The sequence below is a fragment of the Talpa europaea genome (assembly GCF_964194135.1).
Source record: "Talpa europaea genome assembly, chromosome: 3".
Classification (NCBI taxonomy): Eukaryota; Metazoa; Chordata; class Mammalia; order Eulipotyphla; family Talpidae; genus Talpa; species Talpa europaea.
In genome coordinates this window covers 140,476,242-140,499,684 of record NC_140069.1, presented here as the reverse complement: position 1 = coordinate 140,499,684, position 23,443 = coordinate 140,476,242, and the positions used below count along the sequence as shown (strand labels likewise).

General features: G+C 39.4%; 1 protein-coding gene across 2 annotated transcripts in view; it reads right to left on the bottom strand.

Annotated features, from left to right (window-relative positions):
• The window catches only part of AKR1D1 (aldo-keto reductase family 1 member D1), a gene marked incomplete at both ends in the record, with an annotated part of 35,959 nt that extends 16,918 nt beyond the window's left edge, over positions 1-19,041 (bottom strand). For both annotated transcript variants that reach the window (XM_084230832.1, XM_084230833.1), the window contains 3 exons: positions 674-790; positions 5,068-5,235; positions 18,949-19,041. In XM_084230832.1, coding sequence (XP_084086958.1) covers positions 674-790; positions 5,068-5,235; positions 18,949-19,041 — 378 coding nt within the window. The remainder of the gene's footprint in view (positions 1-673; positions 791-5,067; positions 5,236-18,948) is intronic.
• Positions 19,042-23,443: the final 4,402 nt, after the last annotated feature.

The window sequence follows — 23,443 nt, the reverse complement described above, 5'->3', positions numbered from 1 at the left end:
AAGGGGTGGGGCAGTAGAGAGGACAAATACGGGATTGGCATCAGGTGACCCAATATCTGGATCCAGTTCTGTTCAGTTAGCTCTTTCATTGGTTTGCACCTCAGCTTTCTCTTGAGTGAAATGAGGCCACTGGCATATGTAATTGCTATGTTCCTTTCCACCTTAGATAATAAATGAATGGCAAACTAGAATTTGATTCATTCATTTAATCGTGGAGCTGACTCAAAAAACCTGACCATTCTTTGGGTTATCTCCCTTTGGAGGGGTGGGAGATAAATTTTCAGTTGCAATTATTATTTTGTATTATGTTGTGCGGAAACATTTCCATGATTGTGTGATTGGAGAAAAGGGTGTATCTAGATGTTGGCCAGCAAAATGGTGGACTACAGTTAGGAAACTGCACGTTAGTTTGATGGAGAAAGTTTAACTACAGTTGTGAGGACAGAATAAAAAGTACATTGGAGTATGAATCAAAACCACTTGGGATCTAGGCCTGAATCTGCTTCACATAATCTTCTGGGCATTTGTTTGGCTAGGTCAGTACTCTTTGATCTCTGGTAACAAAACACCATGACATTCTATGATGCTAAGTAATGAACTAACTTCATACACATTGCTCCTGGCGCGTGACTACTAAATATCAGAGATCTAATCTTTAGGCATCTGAACTTACCTTAAAAGCCATGGGTATTTCAATGATATAAAGATCCACATATTCTAACTGGAGGGTCCTGAGTGTCCTTTCCAAGGTGGGGCGGACCATCTCTGGGGTAAGACTTGTAGCCCATAACTAAGAGAATAAAAGTGAGTATAGTTAGCTAATATCCACGTTAATGTTTCTTCTTTTTTTTTTTTTAATATTTATTTATTTATACAAGCACTGGGTACAGTCAGAAGCGCGGGAGGGTGAGAGAATTCACCAGAGCCAGAGCGGGGAGCAGAGCAGGCAGAAGGACCGAAGGACACTGCTGAGGGGAGCAGCGGGCGGCAGGAGAGGTCTGCGCGCCATGCGGGACTCTCCTCCGGTGGCCGGGGAGCAGCCAGGGATCGAACTGGCACTGCAGAGGCTGCGGGCAGTTTCGCAACCCAGTGCTCAACCGCTGCGCCACCGGGGAGGCCCCACGTTAATGGTTTTTCAATAAAGTAGTCATTCATTCTTTACAAAGCACTTATATATACATCTTACACACTCATTTAATTTCATGACAATGAACTTAGTTCTCTTTAATTATTAAAGATAATGGCTTATTGGTCTTGGTTCAATATTTTCAGGTTAAAATTCACCAAAAAATATTTCACAATAAAGGACAAAGATCTAGAAAGAGTAAGAACTAAATGTTCCATTTAATAATAAAAAGTGATGAAAAGGTGTTGGGACTTCTTATAAGGTCAATGAAAATGATGAAAAATTACTCTGAGTACTTTTTAATGAATTTGACAAAACCATTACACAAAAAATAAAATTTGAGATTTAAATAGAGTTGATTACAGGTGTTATGAGTTGGTTGAGATGTCTTGCTTATTTGCCTATAATGAAAATAAGACAAAAATATTAAAATAAGAACATAATACACCATATTTTTTTTTTTACAGAAATAGTATCTGATGAGGAATTTCTTGAAACAGTAGAAGATTGATCAGTAAATTAAAAAATCTTTCAGGTTGCTGTATGACACAGCAAGAGGATAAAAATCAGAATTGCTGTTTTCAAAAACAATCACCTGAAAACAATACACTTTGTTACCTTTTAGGGCAATATTCAGAGTATTGTGCTTTCTGATAGCAAAATAAAGCTCATAAAGCAATGAAAAAAATAATGAAGCCGTAAATAAATACTACATTTTTTGGTGTCAGGATTCTGTAAGTGTTATGACACTAAAGTAGAAGAAAAATAGCTTTGACATTGGATAGTATATGAAGGATAAGTCCCTAATTTGGTTCAATTTTTTCAACATGATAGATATTGCAACAACATTAACTGTTGACCAAAGATATAGGAAGGAAAATTTTTTGTTTTATTTATTTATTTTTTTGTAATTTAAAAACCTCATCTCTACTTTGAAACAAGGAGACTATATTGAAACAGAGACTATCTGGTTAAATTGCTTTCAGACCCCAAGAGCACAAAAGAGAGAATAACATATCTAACTTTGTTTTTGAGGTTTGTATTTAGAGAAGCATTTTATGTGACACAGTCTAAGTAAGTAAAAACAAACAACCTTGAGTTGACCTGCAAAGCTAGCTGGAGACTGAGAACACAGAGGTAGAGGTGCTACCCCCACATAAGGAACTCACCAACAGAAATTTAAAACTCTAGTTATTTGAAGAAAAACCTTTTTATTCTTCTCTGTGTTTGAACTACCCTGTAACTAGACAATGAACTTCAGCCAAGTTCAGATTGCTTTGCCCCTAACCTCCTCCTTAACCAATGAAATAGAATTCCTTTGTTCTCAACCCTAGTTACCTCCAAACCTCAACAACATCATTTCCTTTCTTAACTAGGGATGTAGATTTGAATTTATCATCTGCCTTCTTACCAATCTATTTGCATTAAAGTTTATTTCTCTGTTCAAAAGCCCGATGTCATAATCTGATCTGTTGCTTGACTAACCCCAATTCTCCAAAACACATTATGGAGAAAAAATTGCAAAAGCCTAAAAAAAAAAACAACAACATAGAGCTAAACATATTTCTGGTTTTGGTCAGACTGCTTTGTCCTAGGCCCTCAAGATATAAATACAAGTTTATTCTTCTCTTGAAATATTTTGGAAGAACCCAACTTGAGGTTTGGTATTTTACTCTAATAAGAGATTCTGTAATAACAAAATCTTTAAGAATCAAAATTGTAAAGCTATAATAAAGTGAAAAGTTTCAGGCTGATATTTTGGGACAGTGGTTCTGTGTGACCTTGGGAATCATAACCATAAGTGGCTGGTGACTCAGGAAACCACAGTTCCCTGAAGAACTTGGAAAGGAGACTAAGCAGGGAGCCAGGAAGAGGGGCAATTGGTGAGTGAGTGAAGTTGAAAGCAGAATCTTCTCCTCTCTAGAATACTCAGGAGAATGATATTACCAGTATCCCAAAGTGGTACAGTTTTATTTCTGCAAATGTGCCTGTAAATATGCATTGTCCATTTCCCACTGACTTTCATTTTAATCATGATACTTTATCTTTCTGCCTGCTCTTCAATGGATTGTGACTTCTAACACAGGTGCTTTAAATTTTTCAAAAGGCAGTGAGTGATCTTAACAAAAATACAGTGTATCCTACAAAGGAATAGTTTTCAAACATCACACAGTATGAATAAACTTAGAAAATATTATACTAAGTGAAAGAAACTAGACATAAAAGCTCACATATTGTATGAACCTATTTGTATGAAAAGTCCAGAGTAGGAAAACCACAGAAATAGAAAGTAGATCAGTGGTTTCCAATGGCTGGAGGAGAGGGCTAAATGAGAATTGACTGGTAGTGTGTATGAGGTTTCTTTTTAGTATGATGAAAATATTCTGGAGTTAGGTAGTGGTGATGATTGCACTACGTTGTGAATATATTAAAAACTACTGATTTAAAATGTTGAACTTTATGATATGCTAGCATTAGGGAAATGCAAATTTAAACCACAATAAGATACCACCTTTCACATGTGAGAATGGCCCATTTAAAGAAACAAACAAAAAAAAAAAGCAAAAAACAAAATTAGAAACAAGTGTTGACAAAGATGTGGAGAAAAAGGAACCCTCCTACGCTGTTGGTAGAAATGTACACTGGTTCAACTTCTATGGAAAACAGTAGGGAGGTGTCTCAAAATATTAAAAATAGTTATGGGAGCATTGGATGCCCAATGGCAGAATATCAAATCACCAATTCAAAGAGATACATGCGGGCCTCCCCGGTGGCACAGCGGTTGAGCGCTGGGTTGCGAAGCTGCCCGCGGCTTCTGCGGTGCCGGTTCCATCCCCGGCTGCTCCCCGGCCACCGGAGGAGGGTCCTGCATGGCGCGCAGACCTCTCCTGCCGCCCGCTGCTCCCCTCAGCAGTGTACTTCGGTCCTTCTGCCTGCTCTGCTCCCCGCTCTGGCTCTGGTGAATTCTCTCACCCTCCCGCACTTTTGACTGTACCCAGTGCTTGTATAAACAAAACAAACAAATAAATAAATAAATAAAACATGCCTCTATTTTAAAAAAAACAAAAAACAAGCAAACAAAAAAAAAACAAAGAAATACATGCACTCTGTATTTATTGTAGCACTATTTACAATAGCTAAGTTATGGAAACAATTGAATGCTCAATGAAAGATGAGTGGATTAAGAAGATGTTGTACATATACACAATGGAATACTACTCTGCTGTCAAAAAGATGAACTCTTGCCATTTATGACAACATGAATGAAACTGGAAGGGATTATGATAAGCGAAGTCAGAATGAGAAAGACAAATACTGGATGATTTCATTCATATGTGGCATATAAAAAGACAAGACAAAGGAACATACAAAACTAACCAAAACAAACCCTAGAAATCTCAGCACAGAACTGAGACTACCAGAAAGGGAGGGTCGGAGATGGGGAACACAGTAGGAGGGAAACCAGTGGATTTTGGTTGAGGATTAGGGATGTTTGGGTGGTAGACATGGTGTGGTAACATACATCTGAATGTGTGAAATTTTACCCCTAAATCAACAGTGTTTTAAAACAATGTTACTCCAATAAAAAAAGAGCCAGTTAAAAAAATTAGTGATATATGAATACATATCCACAAAAGAAAATGAAAACTGCCCTTCTAAAGAGAGTTTTGAAAAATGTGAGTCTCCTTCTTCCTTCCACTCCCCAGTTTGTAAACTTGGCAGATTTGTCTGTGCCCATATTATCTTAATTCAATGCCCATGTATGCAGACGGAGCATTGTTCTAAACTTCAAGAGCTAATGAGTGCCTGAATTCTAGACAAGAGTGAGCAGTCTGGAGTTAAGAACTCACTCTTGGTGAATCCAACATCCTTTAGCAGAGAAAAATGACACAAGATCCACCCTCATATAAGGAGATGTGGGGGCCAAAGGAAGAGCTCACCTTTCCGCAGTAGAAGATATTCTCTCTCTGCACCTTTCCCTCTGCCATCTTCTCTCTGATGGCCTCACCCACTTCATGCTCATTCTCATAGAGGAAGGCCCCGTCAAAGTGCTGGTATCCCACATCAATAGCAGCCTTCACTGCTATAGCACAGGTCCCCTTAGGAGTCTGAAATGACAAGAGGGTTGGGATTGGGGAGAGGAGAAATAGGTCTTTCCTTTAGATCACTCATTTTTTTTAAGATTTATTTATTTATGCATACAAGATCTGGGCTGTAAGCCAGAGGTGCGGAGAGTGAGAGGATTCACCAGAGACAGAGTGGGGAATAGAACAGGCAGATCTACTGAAATACACTGCTGAGGGGAGCAGCAGGCCAGTCATCAGAGGTCTGCTGCGCCACATGGATTGCTCCCTGGCTGGCCAGTTGAACTTGTACTGCAGTAGCTGGCAATAGCTTGATAGCACTGTCTTTAACCCCTACATCATCAGGGAGGCCCCTCCTTTAGATCATTCTTGACTAGGTGCTTTTGCATACACATTGTGATACAGAGAAAAAGGCAAATTCCTAGTTTCATTTTGCTGTGATAGGAAAATAGTTCCCAGGAGCTTCCCTTCTTCTATGGGGGACTCCATCAAACCCAGGTTTGCCCTCAACTTTGTGACTTCAGACATGTGACTTGATTGATTTTACCAGTGATGGGAGATTTCATGGCATCCATGTTATTGGAGACGACAAGCCCATTGAAGGTTTAATTATCAATCAAAGATTGGGTAACAAATTGAGATACACTTGCAAAATGGAATGTCAGTAAGAGGAATGAATACTGATGTACACAGCAATAAACCTATCAAAAGCATTCTACATGGTGAAAGGAGCCAGACCAAAAAGAATTAATAATTTATATTCCATTTCTATAAAATGCTAGAAAATGAAGACAAGTCTATAGTGACAAACACAGATTAGTGAGTACCTTGGCTGGGGAGTAGCTGTTTCAGATATGGGTGGTGGGGGGCATTACAACGGAACATGTGGAAACATTGGGTGGTGATGGATATGTTCACCATCTTAATTGTGGCAGTGGTTTCATTGGTGCACATGTGTCAAACTCATCAAGTTGTATAGTTTAAACATGTACAGTTGGTTGTATGTCAGTTATGCCTCAATAAATGTGGGAAGGGTTGGAAGATTGTTGGGAAGTATATTTGATTTTCAGGATATATTGTTATCAAATTTGCTAGCCAAATCTTTGTTCACTTTATGACCAGGAATAAGAATTAAAATTCTTATGCATGAAACATAAGAAAGATAATACTTTTTTCCTCTGGATGTTGAAAGGACAAAAAGGACCCAAATTCTTTTTTTTTTCTTTCAAAGACTTATTTTTGTGTAGAAGAACTTGGGTGTAGGCCAGAGGTGCAGGGGTTGAGAGCACCACCATAGTCAGAGTGTCAGAGTGTGGAGTAAAACAGGTGAATTGACTGAAATACACTGCTGAGGGGAGCAGCAGGCAAGACAGGAGACAGGAGAAGTCTGCTATACCATGTGGGTCAGCTGCCTGGCTGGGGATTGAACTCATGCTGCAGTGCCTGGGATAGATTGATAGCACTGAGACTTTAACCTCTGTGCCACCAGCGAGGCCCCCAACAAATTCTTAATGCTTGATATATGAATTAGCCATTTTTCAGATTGTACCTCAATTACTATTGTTTAGTTACGATGACATTTTGAACATTCAAAAGTGTGTCTCATTACATTTTCCTAATGAATAACAGAAGCTTTGATGGATATTTCCATCAAGACAATCACCTAGGTGAGAACTGGGACACGGAAGATAAACGGAGGACTCCAGCAAACTACCCGAAGAAGAAAGTTGCCATAAAAGAGGACTAGAAGGGAGGAAAGCTCAGAACCCTGCTACCCTCCCCCAACCACAAAGTCGGCACTCTCCGACCAACCGAAAGGAGGAAAAAATAAAAAAAACTAAAACAACCAACAAGAACAAACTAGACATCAAGCGGGACTGAGTGGAAAGGAACTATTTCAGCCACCACACCCCATGAACTGGAGCTGTGGAGAACCCTGCAGGATTCACCGGGGAGGTGATCGAATGGCTTCAGGTGCCATTAGGGAAAAACAAAGACTCCTGGAGACCTACACACAGCCCCAGGCCAGCCGGTAAGCTTGTGCAGAAAAGCAGCACACTTGAAAAGCAAACACGGGTCACGGCTGCCCAGGTCCCCATGCCTGTGACCTAGGCTTGCGGGGAGATGAGCAGGGTTTGTCACTGAGGTGAATGGCCCTCACTGAGTAATCAGAAACCAGGCACCTGGACAAGGGAGCAAGGTGCAAAAGGCGCCATTTCTGCGGACACTGAACTGGGCTACAGCCTGCATCCTGGATCTGAGGGCTTTGGAACTGAGACCCAGGGCACAAAATTTGGGATGTGGGTTCCCCACGATGGTGGGGCACAGGGCAGACACAGCACCCCAAAGCAGTTGAGGCTTTCCCCACAAATCCCACTCTGTTCCCCGTCCCATGGGGTGAAAAAAACAGCTCCCCAAGGACACTAGGAGAGATCTCTGGCGCCACGTAGTGACCAGAAAAAAAATCACCAACACCCCATAGAATAGGGACCTTTTGTCAGTAAAGACTGCTTGAAACCAGCAGAAAGCTCCCAGAGGAGCCAGTGGTGAGCTGGGAAGTTCGCCCACGCCAGGCCCCTCCTGACCAACAGTCTGAGCCCAGAGGGGAAGCGGGTACCCACGACCAGGGCAGAGAGGCGCGTGGAAGAGTGTGCCTGTCTCTGAATCGCCAATTTAGAACAGGGACCTTTCTTCAGTAAAGACTGCTTGAAACTGAAAGAAGGCTCCTGGAGGAGCCAGAGGAGAGCAGAGAAGTTCACCCAAGATGCCGGCCACTCCCAGTAACACCATGTCCCAATGCATACGGCAAATTAGAAAACAGACAGTAGGGAGTAGAAGAACCACACGCAACCTAGCAACTCCTGAGGAAAAAAGCACACCACAAAAAGAAAACCACCCACCAGATTGCAACAACAGTAACTTGGAAGGACTTCTGAACCTTCCAGAAAGAGAATTTAAAATTGCTATGATCAAAAAACTAACAGAAGTCATACAGGAAAACAATGATAAGGGAAAAATAATCAACGATAAGAAGAATGATTTGAGTTCCTAAAGAGGGAAGTAAAAGAAATGCAGGAGATCAAAGAATTAATGGAGGCACTAAAGAACTCTGGGAAAAGCAATGAACGCAGAATAGATGAAATGGAAGAACGAATAAGTACTCTTGAAGACACAGAAATAAAAAGAACCAAAACAGAAAAGGAAAGAGAGTACGAAGGGAAAAAACCGAAGAAAGACTTTGGGAACTATCTGACTCCATGAGGAAAGGAAATATAAGAGTTATAGGAATACCAGAAGGAGAGGAGAGAGATGAAGGAACAGAGAAAATATTCAAAGAGATATTTGAAGAGAACTTCCCAAACGTGAAGAAGGAGCTGAAAATTGATATACAAGAAGCAAGAAGAACACCAAACTTCCACGACAAAAGGAAAATTCAGCAAGACAGACACATAATAGTAAAGCACCCAAGAATCCAGGACAAGGAAAAAATAATGAAGCTGACAAGAGGGAAGAAACAGATAACATTCAAAGGGAAACCAATCAGGCGGACATCAGACTTCTCTGAAGAAACACTACGGGCAAGGAGAGAGTGGAGGGACATAGTCAACAGACTCCAAGAAAACAGATGCCAACCAAGAATACTCTATCCCGCAAAGCTCTCCTTCCTCTATGAAGAAAGAATAAGGACCTTCCCAGAGAAACAGAAACTCTGGAATTTCATTACGACTAAACCCCCACTCCAAAAAATACTACAAGGAGTCCTAAAGCCAGAACCTCAGAGGGACGAATAATAATGAAAGAAGGCCAAAAAAAAAAAAGTTATTAAAGGAATAAATAAATAAACTCAAAGGAAAGACAAACACAATGGCAAATACAGATGCTAACATATCAATATTAACTCTAAATGTAAATGGACTAAACTCTTCAATAAAAAGACACAGAGTCGCAGGCTGGATTAAGAAACAAACCCAACCTTTTGCTGTCTCCAGGAAACACATTTAGCTACAAAGATAAAAATAGACTCAAAGTTAAAGATGGAAAACAATCCTACAAGCAAATGGACCAAAAAAGAAAGCAGGAACAGCTATACTTATATCAGATAAAACAGATTTCAAACTCAAAAAGATAAAAAGAGACCCCAACAGTCACTACATTATGATCAAGGGGACAATACTTCAAGAAGAAATAACACTCATTAACATATATTCACCAAACGAAGGAGCACCAAAATATATCAGACAACTATTGTCATCTCTGAAAACAGACATCAGAGAAAACACATACGTGGTGGGACACTTCAACACACCACTATCAACAATGGATAGATCAACGAGACAAAAAATAAGTAAAGACACTAAAGCTCTAAATAAGGACCTAGAGCGCTTGGGCTTAACAGATATCTATAGAACACTAAACCCCCCCCCCAAAAAAAATGGAGTACACATTTTTCTCAAGTGCACACAGATCATTCTCCAGGATTGATCACATACTGGGACACAAGACAAACATCAACAGATACACCAAGATTGAAATCATACCAACCATCTTTTCTGACCATGAAGGCATCAAACTAGAAATAAACCATAAAAAGAAGGAAAGGAACTGGAGATTGAAAACCACACTACTGGAAGACCACTGGACTAATGAGATCAAAGAATTGAATGACAAGTAGGACACCAATTTCCTAAAAGTATGGGATGCAGCAAAAACAGTAATAAGAGGGAAATATATAGCCATAGAGGCTCACATCAAGAAACAAGAAAGAACTCAAAGAAACAACCTAATCTTGAAGTTCAAAGATCTAGAAAAAGAACAACAAAAAAAAAAACCCCAAAACCAGTAGAAGAAAAGAAATAATAAAAACCAAAGCAGAAATAAATGAAATCAAAACTAAAAAAACAATCCAAAAGATCAATGAAACCAAGAGCTGGTTCTTTGAAGAAATCAATAAAATAGATAAACCCCTAGCCAGGCTCACAAAGGAAAAAAGGGAGAAAGCACAAATAAACAGGATCATAAATGAAAGAGGAGAAATCACAACGGACACAGCAGAATTCAAAAGAATAATCAGTAACTACTATGAACTGTTATATGGAAACAAGTTCAACAATCTAGAGGAGATGGACAAATTCCACAACTCTACAATCACCCAAAGCTAGATGATGAAGAAATAGAACACCTAAACAGGCCAATGACAAGCAGCAAAATTGAAATGGTCATCAAGAACCTCCCCAAAAACAAAAGCCCAGGACCTGATGGATTTACAAATGAATTCTACCAAACATTCAGAGACAAATTAGTGCCTATCCTTCACAAATTCTTCCAAAAAATTGAGAAGGAAGGGACAATACAAAACACGTTCTATGAAGCCAACATTACACTAATACCAAAACCGAACAAGGACAACACGAAAAGGAAAACTAGAGGCCAATCTCCCTAATGAACACTGATGCAAAAATCCTCAATAAAATTTTAGCTATCAGAATCCAACAATGTATCCATAAGATAATTCACCACGAGCAAGTAGGATTCACGCCAGGGACACGAGGATGGTTCAACATCCAAAAATCAATCAACGTTATCCAACACATCAACAAAAAGAAATATAAAAACCATATGATAATATCAATAGATGCTGAGAAAGCTTTCGATAAAGTGCAACACCCATTCATGATAAAAGCCCTTGAAATTCTTGGGATACAAGGAACGTACGTCAACATCATAAAGGCCATGTATTACAAGCCAACAGCCAGTATCATTCTCAATGGTGAAAAGCTGAAAGCATTTCCATTAAGATCTGGAACAAGACAAGGACGTGCACTCTCACCACTGCTTTTCAATATAATACTGGAAGTCCTAGCCAGGGCAATAAGACAAGAGAAAGACATACAAGGAATCCAAATAGGAAAAGAAGAAGTCAAACTATCACTATTTGCAGATGATATGATAGTATACATAGAGAACCCCAAAAACTCCACAGAAAAACAAATTCAACTCATCAATCAGTTCAGTAAAGTGGCAGGATACAAAATCAACAGACAAAAGTCAGTAGCCTACCTATACACAAACAATAAATCTGAAGAAGAAGAAACCAAAAAACCCATCCCTTTTATTATTGAAACAAAAAAAATCAAATACTTGGGAATAAATCTAACAAAAGAGGTAAAGGACCTATACAAAGAAAACTATAAAACACTGTTAAAAGAAATAGAAGAAGACACAAAGAAATGGAAAGACCTCCCCTGCTCATGGATTGTAAGAATAAACATTATTAAAATGGCCATCCTACCAAAAGCAATACACAGATTCCATGCTATTCCAATAAAAATTTCAATGTCATTCTTCAAAGAAATAGAACAATTACTGATGAAATTCACATGGAATCACCAAAAACCCCGAATAGCCAAAGCTCTCCTGAAACAAAAAGAAGGGAATGGAGGCATCACACTCCCAGACTTCAAACTATACTACAAAGCCATAATCATCAAAAACTGCATGGTATTGGAACAAGAACAGACACACAGACCAATGGAATCGAATAGAAAATCCAGAAATAAACCCTCAGATTTATGGTCAACTAATCTTTGACAAAGGAGCAAAGACTATGCATTGGAGCAAAGAAAGTGTGTTCAATAAATGGTGCTGGGAAAACTGGGTCGCTCCATGCAAAAGAATGAAGCTTGACCACTACCTCACACCATACACAAAAATCAACTCAAAATGGATTAAAGAACTAGACATAAGACCTGCAACCATAAAATACATAGAAGGAAATATAGGCGAAACACTACGTGATATGCACATCAAAGACATCTTTACAGACACATCACCCAAAGCAGTAAGAGTGAAGGCAAAGATCAACAGCTGGGACTACATCAAATTAAAGAGCTTCTGCACAGCAAAAGAGACAATAACAAAAACAAAGAGAAACCCCACTGACTGGGAGAACATTTCTGCACACAACACTAATGATAAAGGACTGATCACAAAAATCTGCAAAGAGCTGATGAGACTCAGCACAAACAAAGAAAATAATCCTGTCAAAAAATGGGCAGAAGAGCTAAAAAGAAACTTCTGTGGAGAGGCCAACAGGCATATGAAAAAATGTTTTACATCACTTGTAATCAGGGTAATGCAAATCAAAACTACCATGAGATACCATCTTACACCAGTGAGAATGGCACATATTAAAAAAACTAGCAATAACAAATGTTGGTGAGGGTGTGGAGAAAAAGGAACTCTCCTGCACTGCTGGTGGGAGTGCAAACTGGCCCAACCACTATGGAGAGCTGTGTGGAGATTTCTGGACCTACTAAACATAGAGCTTCCATATGATCCAGCAATTCCACTCCTAGGTATTCACCCAAAGAAACAGAAACATCCATTCCAAAGAGCACCTCCACCCCTATGTTTATAGCAGTACTGTTTACAATAGCTAAGCTTTGGAAACAACCCAAATGCCCAAAAATAGATGACTGGATCAAGAAGATGTGGTGCATATACACCATGGAATATTACTCAGCATTCAAAAAAGATAAACACATGCAATTTGCAGCGACATGGATGGCGCTGGAAGGGATCATGCTCAGCGAAATAAGCCAGAAAGAAAAAGAAAAATACCGGATGGTCTCACTCATAGCAGGAATCTAGAAAACTTAAATAAGGGACCAGGAAAATGAATAACTATAAGAAAGTGAAAATCAAAATCAACAAAAAACAATGAACTAGAGACACTCTGGGGGGGGGGTGTGGGGAGGGGAGGGATTGGGGTCAAAATAAGGGGGTTGCAATTGTATGGGGAATATAAAAATAAAATTAATTAAAAATAAATAAATAATAAATAAAGCTTATACTATTACAATATAAAAAAAGACAATCACTAGTCTCATCAAATAAAAACATTCAAGTCATCTTTTAGGTTGTGTGGGGGTGGAGGTAGAGGTTTAATCCCATTTGTGGATTTTTATTGACCTCCTATTCAGATAGTGATCTTGTTCACAAATACTGGTAATTATTTGTATGTCTGTATTTTAGTGTTCTAGCCAAATGCTTGGCAAATCAAAGTGGACCTGTGAACTCTGGCCCAAAGCTATTGATTTGCTGTAGAATGAGTGGGAGAAGTCTCTTGTATTTCTAATAACTTTATAGCTCCAGACTGGAAATTGAAACCCTTAGAGCATAAATTTTATTTTCTTTCCCAATTTCAGTTTCAAGTCATCCCTTCTGTGAAGATAAAAGGATATGAAAAATAAACTGGCCACACAGATAGTATCAGAAAATAGGAGTCATAGTCACAAATATCAAATAGCTTGAGAAAGAGATACATATTCCAGGAAGGTCAGAAACATCTCTTTGGTTAATTATTTAACACCGTGATTAACAAGGTTTAAACAGAAATTGAGGAAAAATCAACAAAACTGTAAACTGTAAAATGAGATAGTATGGAGGACAGCAAGTATGATAACTGGGAAGACGCAGTTTGGGGTAGAATCCTGAGATATACAGGAAAAAAAATGCTACTTCCATTCTCAAGTATATATACCGTTTTAATGAAAAGAATGTGGCTTAATATGAGATGATCAAAATAATCTCAGAAATAGGGGCCTCCCTGGTGGTTCAGGGGTCAAAGACAAAGCACTATCAAGCTATCGCCAGCTACTGGGACGTGAGTTTGAACCCCTGCCAGGGAACTGACCCATATGGCACAGCAGAACTCTCCTGTCTCCCCTCAGCAGTGTATTTCAGTAGATCTGCCTGTTTTGCTCCCCACTCTGTCTCTGGTGAAGCCTCTCACCCCCACACCTCTGGCCTACACCCTAGTTCTTATATGCATAAGTAAATAAATCTTTAAAAAAAATCTGAGAAATATCACTGAGATTTTGTGACCTGGAATTAATCATTTAAGCATAGAGCTAAAGTAAATATTAGAGGGAGAACCCAAAACAGTGCATGTGAAAGTACATGCTTTTATTCAAAGATTAACCCAAGGGAAGGAGCAAAGCAGAGATCATTTATTATCAAGAAAGTGAAAAAGACATGGGTTAAGGCAGGAGTCCAGCCTGAAGTAATATATGGATGTTGCTTTACTTAAAGAAGATAATGGCACAGAAGCAAGTTATAGCAGGGAAAGCCTTCGAATATTCAGCGATCATTAAAGATACTTTTCTGAAAGCTGGGTATCTGGTAGAGTCTTTACTTGTTAAAAGTGTTCTTGCTCTGATGGCAGGAGCAGTAATGAGGTGAAATACTGTTCTGGGCTTAATTCTAATCAACATGGAGAAATTAGTTGGAAACATGGATGTGAGAAAAAGATTTTTTCTGATGCTTAAAGATAGTGCAAGAATTCAAAGTAAATTCTGGCACATTCTTGAGGAATACACATTTGAATAAAAATCAGATAAAATATAATACCACGTTTGGAGAGTCTAAAATGCAAAACTTTGACTCTACAATGAAGGGCAATCTCAGTAAAACAAAGAATCTCTTTCTGGAAATGACCAATAGCACCCTTCTTGCAGTTAAGAAAGGAGCAGGTCCTATAAGGATGAGATGCCATCCTTCAGATAGAAACCATGCCCGAAGTAGACATCCACTATATAGTGTTGTGTCCCCATTAAGGAGAATATGTAAGTCTTCAAATGCAGTAAGTCATTCAACTTTGCATCACTCCCTTTGACTCACTTGTGAGAGTTATGACTTCCATCCCTGAATTTTGACTCTTTATAAATGTCCTAGTTCCCAGCGGGAAAGCCAGGTCCCTTATTTTAAGAGTTCAGCATTCAAGGACAGGACTTGCCGTATTGCAGGATAAGTGGCCCATATCATTGGAGGAGGAAGAGCTCCTCTGCGCTTACATAACAGGACAGGGGAGATGTTTGGCATTGACGTCATCCAGTGATGTGCCACTTACTAATTTTGATAGTTTACAGAAAGCACAGCAGCCATGACCTGAGAAAGGTAAGTTGACCAGAGACTCAAGCAACTCAGAGACATAGATCTGGATCATAATTTCAGGTAAGTCACCTGGGCCAGCAGAAATGTTAGCTAAGGGTAAGGGAAATTTAGAACGAGTAATATAGGTGGGAGACAATACATCTAAGTTGCTACTTGAAGCTAACTTTTATATCAGGAGCTGCTTGCTTCCTATAAATCTAGCTCTTTTACATTTTCTTCCAGGAAAGAAACCAAATATTGATGAGTTGTTTCCGGGGAGGATGTTAACATATATAGCAATAGGTTCCATTGGTACCAACGGTAGACTATAGCAGATGTCATGATGTACCCCACTCATTTCCTTGGCTGCCAGAGTGATGGCTGCTGGTTACTTATATCTGGTTCCTTCTATGAATGATACCAAGGCCTACTCAGCAGAACTCTGTGGCACCATTCCTGTTCCAGAGCTCCCTGTAGGGTTGATGAGCAACTGCATTGCAGTTTAATTCTCTGCAATGCACAGGCCTGAGAGCACTCCCTGGTAAGCCTCTTACATGCATATCTCCTTCTCAGAAGCAGTTCTTCAGAATACCCAAGCTTTGCGGATTTTTATTGACCTATTCAGATTATCATCTTGCCACAAATGTTGGGCTAAGACACTTGGGTTGGCACTGATGAAAGAGTGACAGTGTGATCACTTTAAAACTGAGGAACTCTGTTCATCACAAACATCGTTGAGAGGGTAAAGTGACAAGTAGGAAAAGATAGATATCTTTCACATAGAGCTTTCACTAAGATATAATGGACAAAGGACTTGTATCCAGATATTTTAAAAACCTACCCTATCAATAAGGGAAATGCAACAAAGCTATGAAGAGGGTCTCCCTGATGGCGCCAGAGGTTAAGTCTCAGCACTATGAAGCTATCGGCAGCCATTGCAGCATGAGTTCGATCCCCGGCCAGTGAGCTGACCCACATGGCACAACAGACCTCTCCTGTCTCGCCTGCTGCTCCCCTCAGTGTGTGTTTCAGTAGATCTGCCTATTCTGCTCCCCACTCTGTCTCGGGTGAATCCTCTTATCCCCCACACCTCTGGCCTGTACCCCAGCTTTTGTATGCATAAATAAATAAAATAAATCTTTAAAAAAAAAACTGTAGAGGGCATGGCTATTTGGCAAAAGATATCAAAATGACTAATACAATTTGAATAATTGACCGATCTCATCTAGAGTAAAGGATATCCAAATTAAACTACCATGAGAGATGATTTCACACCCACCAGAGCTGCATAAGTTAAAAAGATACCAAGTGCTGGTTAGAATGTGGGGTAGGGCCTCCCCGGGGGTGCAGCGGTTGAGTGCTGGGTTGCGAAGCTGCCCGCAGCCTCTGTAGCAATGGTTCGATCCCTGGCTGCTCCCTGGCCACCGGAGGAGGGTCCCGCATGGCGCGCAGACCTCCCTGGCCAGGGAGGTGACCCACATGGCGCGCAGACCTCTCCTGCCGCCCGCTGCTCCCCTCAGCCGTGTACTTTGGTCCTTCTGCCTGCTCTGCTCCCAGCTCTGGCTCTGGTGAATTCTCTCACCCTCCCGCGCTTCTGACTGTACCCAGTGATTGTATAAATAAATAAATCTTAAAAAAAAAGAAAAAAAAAGAATGTGGGGTAAAGGAGAGAGATGTTGAGAGAGAAAATGTTGAGAGAGAAATGTTGGAGTGAGTGTAATTATATGTCTACTTTGAAATGATCTATACTGACATCACCTACTGAAAGTGAAGATAGCAGTTCCCTCTACATCCATGTCTTAGAGACACGCGCGTGTGGTAAGTCATGTGCAAGACTTTTGGGAGCAATATTGTCTGTGAAGCCCCAAATGGGAAGTAACACAAATGCCCACTGATAGCAAATTGGATATTGATGTGTCTTATAATTAAATAATGCACAGCAATAAAAATGATTGGGGACATGATTAATATGGGTGAATCTTACAATGTAATGTTTAGAATAACAATTCATTTGTATGTTTCCATTCATATAAAGTCTAGTTAAATCTAGTCAAGTTTAACTATCAATGCTAAAAAAAAAGTGCATGTTTAAGTTGTGCAACTCTTGGAATAAAAGATTAAAATAATGCCCATTAAACATTGGAAGAATGAGTGGGGACCCAGTGGCCTTGGCTAAGGGACTATGGGTGCTTATGATGGTGGGGATGATGTGATAACATATATCTCAGGAATGTGAACCTATTCCCCTAAATAACTTGTAAACTAATGTTACCTTAGTAATGAAGAAAAATAAAAACTGGAAGAGCGATTACCTCTTGCTGGAGGGAGGATTTGGGTTTGGAAGGGTATATAGAGGTTTCTGGGGCTTGCTATGTTTTAACTTTGGATCTGAGTGTTGGTTACACAGAGGCTAAATTAAAAATTATTTGTTCTTCTAAGTGTATACTATTTCAAAAATTAAATATTAAAAAGAGGGAAGAAGTGTAGATAAAAAATAAGGCTTAGGTGAATCAAATAAGTTTCAAACCTTAGACCCCCAAGAATGTGATAGCCTGTTAAATTCAGTAAAGGAAGCAGGAAGGTACAATTATCTAATCCAAGTTAATTTTATTTTATTTTATTTTTTATTTATTCCTACAAGCACTGGGTACAGTCAGAAGCACAGGAGGGTGAGAGAATTCACCAGAGCCAGAGGGGAGAGCAGAGCAGGCAGACTGACGAAATACACTGCTGAGGGGAGCAGCGGGCGGCAGGAGAGGTCTGCGCGCCAATGGGACCCTTGCCCGGTGGCCGGGGATCAAACCGGCGCTGCAGAGGCTGCGGACAGCTTTGCAACCCAGCGCTCAACCGCTGCGCCACAGGGGAGGCCCTCCAAGTTAATTTTTTTAAAGATTTATTTATTTATGCGTACAAGAACTAGGGTGTAAGCCAGAGGTGTGGAAGGTGAGAGGATTCACCAGAGACAGAGTGGGGAACAGAACAGGCAGACTGGCTGAAATACACTGCTGAGGGGAGCAGCGGGCGAGGCAGGAGAGGTCTGCCGCACCATGTGGGCAGCTCCCTGGCTGGGGATCAAACTTGTGCTGCAGTGGCTGCGGACAGCTTCAAAGGTTGCGTCTTAACCCTTTGCACACCAGGGAGACCCTCTAATCCAATTTAATTTTTAATCATAAGGTCAGTCTAGCCTTTGGCTAAATACATATTGAGTCCTTACATATTGCTTTTATTATAAAAAAGCATATCAGTGAGATCAATTCAAAATTAATTACATGCTGAAAAGAATAATGCACTTCTTAAGATTATGCCAAGAATCTACCTTTAAAATAAAATTTCATCATAGGAGAAAAGAAGTCAGAAAGAAAGGATAAAACCAAAACAGATTGTCCACAAAAAATTCCAGATTATCTTCTATGGAAGAGACCTCCAAGAAAAAGGATAACGACATCACCCTTAAAGAAACAGAAAATTCTGTAAATAGAAACGCTGATGAGGAAGTAAGTACTTCAGAATCCGAATTTGAGAAGGGCTAGCAGAGACAGATGGCAAATCATAGGAAAAAGCATTTGATGAGAATGTTCAAGATTTGTTTCTGTGAGATGAGAGAAAAAAGCCTTTATTCCTTAGTGTGAAATACACGTTGAAACTCTTCACAAAGGTTTTATCTACATGTTGAACTTTGAATGGTGTGTCTTTGCAAATAAATATCTGAGAATCTAGGGGGAAAAAATCCAAACTCCCCCAAAATTCTAGATTATGATTTAGGAAAGTGTCCAAACACACACATACACACAGAGAAAAGTTTACCCTTTTAGGTGGTGCGTAGGTACCAAGTCCGATGACAGGAATGCTGTTTCCATCACTGAGAGGTATACGGTGATTTGCAGCACTGAAGTTCATCTTGGAGGGAGAGTGTCCTCAACTTCAACTGTGTTGGAGTGATTCTGACCATCACCAATAGTGTCTTTTGGGAAGTTGTCCTCGGGCCTGTTTAATCTAAAGGAGGGACAATGGGAGGAGCCGTGGGAGGAGAGAGAGATTAACAGATCTATTTCTCAATCTGTTTTTTTTTTTTTTTCCCTAGGTTGTTCTGGAAATCCTAAGTGAGGTTGTTCTTTGAACTTCATCAGGGGCATGCAAATCAATAGGCCATTGACAGCTAATGCTTCTTTGCTAAGAATAGTTTGAAAGAACAAAAGGAAACAAGTGTAGCTGGTTTCTGTCAGTTTGGGTATTTCTGAAAAGTGGAACATTAAGGTTAGCTTCAGATGAGAGGAGAGCAGCTTCCCAGGACTTCCCTGGAGATTCTCATGGGAAGGGGATTGGGACCGGGTCTGAGATTTTCAGCACCTAATTGAATTTGGGAAGCCCAAGACTAGAAAACAAATGATATAGCCAGGAACCAGCTTCTTATTTCCCAGTTTATTTCTCTACCTTCTTGTTCTTTGTGCTCACTCTTCCATTATCACTGAAAGACAAAAATCATTCCTGGAGTTAATTCAGGTTTAAATTCAATAGAAAAAGAGAGCTTACTTATTCCATATCTCACGTAGTAACGCTGAAATGGGGTCTGTTTTACCTTTATTGCCTTTCTTGGTTCATGTACCCAATACGAAATCATTATGACCCAAGGAATTAAAAGACGAATTGCCTTAAGATAATGGAAATTTGGAGTAGGGATTACACCTTCTGGAAAGATGCTGCAGGTTAATAAAAGGGAAGATTGTAAAAAGGAAAGAGGCATCAGTTAAGGAAATAATTAATATATATTTATTAGTTTCTTCCCAAAAAATCGTGTTATTCTTAGAATGAGAGCTTTGGACCTGGTAACCTTAAAGATAACTGTAATCTTGGTGATGAAATTGTCCTGAAGTTTCTCTTAAATTAATTTTCTCTTTGTCTGAAAAAAATCCCACACACATGTTGACGCAATAATTTCAACGAGGTTGGGAACATGGGCTGGAGTGATTTTCAACATCATTTGTAAATTGAGTCAGCAAACACTTATTGTATATCTTTGTGTGCTATAACATTGGCTAGTATATGTTTATTTTTGTTATTATTGACTTTTTTTGGTATTTATCTCTGTGACTATATATGTATTTGTAAACTAGCATGGTATCAGAAATACTGAAAGGTTCTATAATGCAGATAACTCATTCATTCTATTTCTTTATAATTACATCCTCTCTCATTTGAGTGCCTGGAAATCACCATTTGTTCTCCATTGCTTTAGTTTTATCTTTTGAAATTATGAATTGAATCATACAGTATGTAGTTTTTGAGACTGTCTTCTTTCATTCAACATAAAGCCTTTGAAATTCATCCAGGTTGTTGCTTGTATCAATAGTTCATTTTTATTGCTGAGTAGTACTCCACTACATATAGGTACCACTGTTTGTCACCCTGTTTATTTTTTTTAAGATTTATTTATTTACACAAGAACTGGAGTACAGGCCAGATGTGCAGGAAGGTGAAAGGATTCACCAGCGACAGAGAGGGGAACAGAACAGGCAGACTGATGAAATACACTGCTGAGGGGAGCAGCGGGTGAGACAGGAGAGGTCTGCCGTGCCATGTGGGACCCTCGCCCAGTGGCCGGGGATCGAACTGGCCCTGCAGAGGCTGTGGACAGCTTCATAGTGCGGCACTCAACCACCTGTGCCACAAGGGAGGCCCCTGCTGACCTGTTTATTTGAAGGATATTGGTTTGTTTCTCATTTTAGTGGTGGGAATACAGCTGCTATAAATGTTTACATACAGATTTTTGCATGAGCAATAGTTTTCATTGTCAAGGCTGAAGTCCCATGGGTCAGATTATGTGATAATCTCATGGGTCAGATTATGTGACAAGTCCCAGGTCGTGTGATAAGTAATTTTATTTTGTAAGAAGCAGCCACACTGATTTTTTAAATGGTTGTAAGATTTTACATGTTCCCTAGCAATGTATGGGAGTTCTGGTTGTTCCACACCCTTGACAACACTTGATATTGTCAGTCATTTTTATTTGTCATTCTGATAGATTTGTCATGATATCTCATGTGAATAATGATTTTGCATACTTTACATGTACTCATTTGTTATCTATCTCTGCTTAGTAAACTCTCTATTCAAATCTTTTTTTAAAATAAATTTTATTTTTATATTCCCCATACAATTGCAACTCCCTTATTTTGACCCCAATCCTCCTTTCCCCACCCCCAACCACCATAGAGTGTCTCTGGTTCATAGTTTTTTGTTGATTTCGATTTTCACTTTCTTATAGTTATTCATTTTCCTGGTCCCTTATTTAAGTTTTCTAGATTCCTGCTATGAGTGAGACCATCCGGTATTTTTCTTTTTCTTTCTGGCTTATTTCGCTGAGCATGATCCCTTCCAGTGTCATCCATGTTGCTGCAAATTGCATGTGTTTATCTTTTTTGAATGCTGAGTAATATTCCATGGTGTATATGCACCACATCTTCTTGATCCAGTCATCTATTTTTGGGCATTTGGGTTATTTCCAAAGCTTAGCTATTGTAAACAGTGCTGCTATAAACATAGGGGTGCAGGTACTCTTTGGAATTGATGTTTCTGTGTCCTTTGGGTAATTACCTAGGAGTGGAATTGCTGGATCATATGGAAGCTCTATGTTTAGTAGGTCCAGAAATCTCACACAGCTCTCCATAGTGGTTGGACCAGTTTGCACTCCCACCAACAATGCAGGAGAGTCCCTTTTTCTCCACATCCTCGCCAACATTTGTTGTTGCTAGTTTTTTTAATATGTGCCATTCTCACTGGTGTAAGATGGTATCTCATGGTAGTTTTGATTTGCATTTCCCTGATTACAAGTGATGTTGAACATTTTTTCAAATGCCTGTTGGCCATTTGCATTTCCTCTTCAGAGAAGTTTCTTTTTTTAGCTCTTCTGCCCATTTTTTGACAGGATTATTTTCTTTGTGCTGAGTCTCATCAGCTCTTTGCAGATTTTTGTGATCAGTCCTTTATCATTAGTGTTGTGTGCAGAAATGTTCTCCCAGTCAGTGGGGTTTCTCTTTGTTTTTGTTATTGTCTCTTTTGCTGTGCAGAAGCTCTTTAATTTGATGTAGTCCCAGCTGTTGATCTTTGCCTTCACTATCACTGCTTTGGGTGATGTGTCTGTAAAGATGTCTTTGATGTGCATATCATGTAGTGTTTCGCCTATATTTCCCTCTATGTATTTTATGGTTTCAGGTCTTATGTCTAGTTCTTTAATCCATTTTGAGTTGATTTTTGTGTATGGTGTGAGGTAGTGGTCAAGCTTCATTCTTTTGCATGGAGCGACCCAGTTTTCCCAGCACCATTTATTGAACACACTTTCTTTGCTCCAATGCATAGTCTTTGCTCCTTTGTCAAAGATTAGTTGATCATAAATCTGTGGGTTTATTTCTGGATTTTCTATTCGATTCCATTGGTCTGTGTGTCTGTTCTTGTTCCAATACCATGCAGTTTTTGATGATTATGGCTTTGTAGTATAGTTTGAAGTCTGGGAGTGTGATGCCTCCATTCCCTTCTTTTTGTTTCAGGAGAGCTTTGGCTATTCGGGGTTTTTGGTGATTCCATGTGAATTTCATCAATAATTGTTCTATTTCTTTGAAGAATGACATTGAAATTTTTATTGGAATAGCATGGAATCTGTATATCGCTTTTGGTAGGATGGCCATTTTAATAATGTTTATTCTTACAATCCATGAGCAGGGGAGGTCTTTCCATTTCTTTGTGTCTTCTTCTATTTCTTTTAACAGTGTTTTATAGTTTTCTTTGTATAGGTCCTTTACCTCTTTTGTTAGATTTATTCCCAAGTATTTGATTTTTTTTTGTTTCGATAATAAAAGGGATGGTTTTTTTGGTTTCTTCTTCAGGTTTATTGTTTGTGTATAGGAAGGCTACTGACTTTTGTGTGTTGATTTTATATCCTGCCACTTTACTGAATTGATTGATGAGTTGAATTAGTTTTTCTGTGGAGTTTTGGGGGTTCTCTATGTATATTATCATATCATCTGCAAATAGTGATAGTTTGACTTCTTCTTTTCCTATTTGGATTCCTTGTATGTCTTTCTCTTGTCTTATTGCTCTGGCTAGGACTTCCAGTATTATATTGAAGAGCAATGGTGAGAGTGGACGTCCTTGTCTTGTTCCAGATCTTAATGGAAATGCTTTCAGCTTTTCACCATTGAGAATGATACTGGCTGTTGGCTTGTCATATATGGCTTTTATGATGTTGAGGTACGTTCCTTGTATCCCAAGAATTGCAAGGGCTTTTATCATGAATGGGTATTGCACT